Source organism: Portunus trituberculatus, chromosome 28 (genome assembly GCF_017591435.1).
Source record: "Portunus trituberculatus isolate SZX2019 chromosome 28, ASM1759143v1, whole genome shotgun sequence".
NCBI classification, from domain to species: domain Eukaryota; kingdom Metazoa; phylum Arthropoda; class Malacostraca; order Decapoda; family Portunidae; genus Portunus; species Portunus trituberculatus.
The window spans coordinates 1,934,770-1,939,769 of record NC_059282.1 but is presented as its reverse complement, the minus strand read 5'-3'; the positions used below and the strand labels follow the sequence as shown (position 1 = coordinate 1,939,769).

Genomic DNA, 5,000 nt, shown 5'->3' with positions numbered 1-5,000 from the left:
TCACTTTTTTTTTCCTTTCCTTCTTACTTTTTTTGCTTTTTATGGGAATTTATGGGCTAAAGGGGATACTTTTTTGTGGTACCTCCTATCTGAAAACCCACCCGCTAGGAAACCGTTGCCCCGAGTGAGGAAGCCCAACCTACACTCGGACCGTGGACAGGATTCGAACCCGTGCGCTTGGAGACCACTCGGACCCCAAACAGAAAGGAAGAGAAATTGACAGTTATCACGTGTTTTTCTTGTTCTTCATTTATCATTTTATTTACTTTCCCTCAGAATTTATACGGAGAGAAGGAAAAAAAAAAAGAAAATTGCAGTTATGAAGTTTTTTCTTTTTCCTTCATTTTTTTTTTTTGCTTTTTTTTCCTTCAGAATTATACAAAGAGAAGGAAATAAGGGAAAAAAAAGAAAATTACGTTATTGAGTTGTTTTTCTTTTCCATTTATTCTTTAATTTTTTTTCTTTAGAGTCTAATTAAGGAAGGAAGAAAATTTTAGTTTTCTTTTTTTTTTTGTTTTATCTCTTAGAAATTTTATGAAAGTTAAAAAAGATAAAAAGAAAGAATTACAGCAATTGTCCTTTTTCTTTTCCTTCATTTTTTTCTTTTTTCCTTCAGAATTTATACAAAGAGAAGGAAAAAAGGGAATAAAAGAGAAAATTACGTTAAGTGGTGTTTTCTTGTCCTTCATTTTTCCATTTTTCCTTCAGTCTATTTAAACAAGGAAAAAACTGGAAAAAAGAAAATTGTGTCAAGTTCTTTCCTTTTTTTTTCCTTTGATATTTTAAGAGAAGGAAAAAATTGAAGAAAAATGATGTTATTAAGTGTTTTATCCTTTCTTTATTTTTCTTCTTCAGAATTTATTTAAACAAAGAAAAAACGAAAAAAAAATAATTCTAAGTTTTCTTGTCCTTTTAATTATTTTTTTTCCTTTGAGATTTTCAAGAGAAGGAAAAAAAGAAAAAAGATCTTGCTTTTTTTCCTTGTTAATTTTTTCCTTTCAAATTTGAGAAGAGAAGAAAAAAAGGGGAAAAAAACAAAATTACAGTTATTAGTTTTTTCTTTTCTTTTATTCTTTATTTTTTTCCTTAGCGATTTTAAGAAAACAAAATAAAAAAGAAAATTATGTTACTGTGTTCTTTTCTTTTCCTTCATTTTTTTTTTTTTACATTTTTCCTTCAGAATTTATATAAAGAGAAGGAAAAAAAGATTATTACGTGTTTTTTCCTTTCTTTCCTTCATTTATTTTTCATTTTTTTCTTTTAGAGTATTGAAACGGAAGGAAAAACAGGAAAAAAGAAAATTATGCTTTTTTTTTTCTTTTCCCTAGAGATTTTTTAAAGAAGAGAAGGAAAAAGGGGAAAAATTATTGTTTTATCTTTTCTTTTCCTTCATTTTTTACTTTCTTCCTTTCAAATGAGAAGAGAAGAAAAGAAGGGAAAAAAAGAAAATGATAGTTATTATTTTTTTTCTTTCCCTTTATTTCTACTTTTGTCCTTAGAAATTTTAAGAAAAGAAAAATAGAAAAAGAAAATTATTAGTGTTTTCTTTTCCTCCATTTTTTTCCCTTCAGAAATTTATATAAAGAGAAGGAAAAAAGAAAATTACAGTTATTACGTTTTTCTTTTTCTTTTCCTTCATTTATAGTTTTTTATTCCTTCAGAAACTATTGAGAGAAAAGAAAAAGGAAAAAAGAAAGAAAATACAGATATTACTTTTCTCTTGACCCTTTTTTTACTTTTTTCCTTATTGACTTTTAAGAAGAAAAGGAAAAAAAGAAAATTATGTTGTTTTTCTTGTTTTTCACTTATTTTTCACTTTTCCTTTGACATTTATACAAAGACAAGAAATAAGGGAAAAAAAGGAAAATTACAGTTATTAGTTTTTTCCTTTTCTTTTATTCTTTACTTTGTTCTTCATTGATTTTAAGAAAAGAAGGAAAAAGGAAAAAAAGGAACGAAATTTTGAATCACGTGTTTTTTTTACTTTTTACTTTTTTTTACTTTTTCCTTTGAGAATCTATTAAAAGAAAGGAAAAGGGAAAAAATGAAAGAAAATACAGATATTACCTTTTTTCTTTTTTTTCTTTTTTCCTTAGACATTTTTTAATATATTTTTTCTTGTCTTCACTTTTTTCCCTAGACATTTTTTTAATACCTCTTTTCTTGTCCTTTTTGTTCACTTTTTTCCTTAGACATTTTAAGAAGAGAAAGAAAAAAAAAATGGAAAGAAAGAAAATTATTTTAACTTATTTTTTCTTGTCCTTCATTTATTCTTTCATTTTTTTTCCTTCAGAATCTACAAAGAGAAAGAAAAGAAGAAAAAGAAGAAGGAAAATGATAGTTATTACATATTATTTTCCTTTTCCTTCGTATCTTTTACTTATTTACCTATTTTCCTCATTTAATGTATACCAAGAAAAGGAAAAACGAAAGAAAAGAAAGAAAATAAAAAGAACTAGACTAATCTGTATTTCTCCATTTTCTCTCATTCCCGTTTTCTTTTCTTAAACGACTGTACAAAGAAAGGAAGAGAGAGAGAGAGAAAGAGAAAGCAAGAAGGGAATTGGTAAAGAAGAGATGTGTATTTTTTCTTTTTCTTTTTATTTTCTTTATTTTCCTTCACTTGCAAGGCGCCGGAAAAAGATTTGTATTTCGGAAGGAGAGGAAATAGAAAATGTAATAAAGGACGCAAAGGAAAGAAAACGAAGGACTCTCTCTCTCTCTCTCTCTCTCTCTCTCTCTCTCTCTCTCTGGTGGCAAAGGAAAAGGAAGAAAGAAGTAAGAAAAATAACTAGTTTTATTTTTTTTTTTATTTTACTCCCGCGTGTAAGAAAATGGGATGCCAAAGAAAACGGGAACTTATAACGAAATAAAAGATAAACTGTTTATATTTTCTATAGCGAAGAAAATGGGTTACGAGACCATTACTTTGCTTTGTGTAACTCTGTGGTAGCGAAATGTTTGTGTCTTATAGTGAAGTGAACGTGGTGTAATGCCTTCTTTTATTGCTGTAAACACACACACACACACACACACACACACACACACACACACACACACACACATGGAAAGAAACACTAGGTAAACAAACATACTAAAACAGATTCACACACACACACACACACACACACACACACACACACACACACACACATGGAAACAGACACCAGGTAAACAAACATACTAAAACAGATTCACACACACACACACACACACACACACACACACACACACACACACACACACACACACACACACAAAATACTGTCCTTAGCCTCTTCCACACAGCCGGAATGTTGCATCTCTTGCTAGCTTGTACCGCTGTTTTCATGCTAACTGTTCTTCTGATCTTGCTAACTGCATACCTCTCTTCCTCCCGCGGCCCCGCTGTACAAGGCTTTCTCTTCGTCTCAATCCTTCTCTGTCCAACTCCCTAATGCAAGAGTTAACCAGTATTCTCAATGATTCATTTCTTTCTCTGGTAAACTCTGAAACTCCCCGCCTGCTTCTGTATTTCCATCTTGACTTATTTAACCCCTTCAGTACAATGACACGTTTCCATATTCCTTGTGCTTACTATTTGGTGACTTTGTGCAGCTTCAGAGACTTATGTTGGCGGTTAAGATAGTGAAGACTGGCCATTAATCTTCTGACTTCCATAGACCCTTCCTAATGCTTATTAAATCGTCTAATCGTATCCAAAATCAAGGTCGAAATGCGTCCCAGTACTGAAGGGGTTAAGAGGGAGAGTTTAAGAAATTTCTCCCTTTCGTTTGGCTAACACTCGACCTGCTCAGGGGACTGGAAACTAAGTGGGCCATTTTGTTTTATTTGTTTTTCCTTGGCCAGCTTTCCTCTCGTATATTAAAAGATAAATAAGTAAGGACACACTCACCTTTCTGATACTGGGCGACTCGAGCGTATGCATTCTTCTTTGACTTGGACCCTTTGCAGCCCATCCTCCCAGCAGCCTCTTCCTCCCTCCGGCCCTTCTCACATTACGACATGACCACTGTAGGGGCGGGGCGGGGCGGGTAGTGGTGGTAGTGGTGGAGGTGGTGGTGGTATTAAATTTGTGTTTTCCCTTGATTTTCTTATTTTTTCTTTTTTTTTTTAGTTCTTTTTTTCAGTTTATGTTGATTTTTTTCACTTGTTTTTATATTTTTACTCTTTTGTGTGTTTTTTTTAGATTATATATTTTTCAGTTCCCTGTATATATTTTTCCTCCAGATTTGTGTATGTTTTGATTTATTTTTGTATGTTTTTTGGGAGGTCAGATTTATTTTTTATATATATTTTGTCAAGTCTATTTTTTGCTAATTTAGTTTTTTTTTTTTACACTTTGTTCTTTCAAAAAATTTCAGAGTTTCCACTATTTCAAATTTGGTACCTTATATTACCGTGAGTTCTCTTATTTTTACTCTTATTTCTACCTTATATTGCTGTTAATTTTCTTATTCTCTCTCTTTTTATGTATTTGTCACCATATATGCCTCATCTTTTCTTTACTTCCCGTTTTCTTTCGTTATTCAATCCTAAGCGTTCACAATTGCAATAAATAAATCACTTTGTAATTTTTTTTTTTACTTTTTCGTACCCACAATATATTTTTTCGCTGTTATCGTTGTTTTTCCTTTCCAATTCGTTCGTTTCAGTTCAGTGTGCCTCTTTCTGTATGTGTGCGTCCGTTTATTGATCAGTTGCATTTTTTATCGTTCATCATCAATTTTTTTTATATTATTTCATGTTTATTTTCAATTTTTATTCAGTTTTTTTTTTTTCAGTTTATATTTTATTTATTTTTTGTGGGAAAGGAGGAAAACAAGGTAAATTAATTGTTCTCTTCTATTTTGGGCTGGTGTTTTCATATTTGAGAGAGAGAGAGAGAGAGAGAGAGAGAGAGAGAGAGAGAGAGAGAGAGATCAATTGGAGAAAGATAATATGTAGTCTTGTGCAATTCTCTCTCTCTCTCTCTCTCTCTCTCTCTCTCTCTCTTTCAA

General features: G+C 31.2%; 1 protein-coding gene across 1 annotated transcript in view; it reads right to left on the bottom strand.

Moving 5' to 3' along the window:
• Window positions 1-5,000, bottom strand: part of LOC123510318 (probable rhodanese domain-containing dual specificity protein phosphatase) — a 47,565-nt gene that overhangs the window by 39,653 nt on the left and 2,912 nt on the right. The window contains exon 2 of the mRNA XM_045265347.1: window positions 3,896-4,671. Coding sequence (XP_045121282.1) covers window positions 3,896-3,959 — 64 coding nt within the window. The 5' untranslated portion in view covers window positions 3,960-4,671. The remainder of the gene's footprint in view (window positions 1-3,895; window positions 4,672-5,000) is intronic.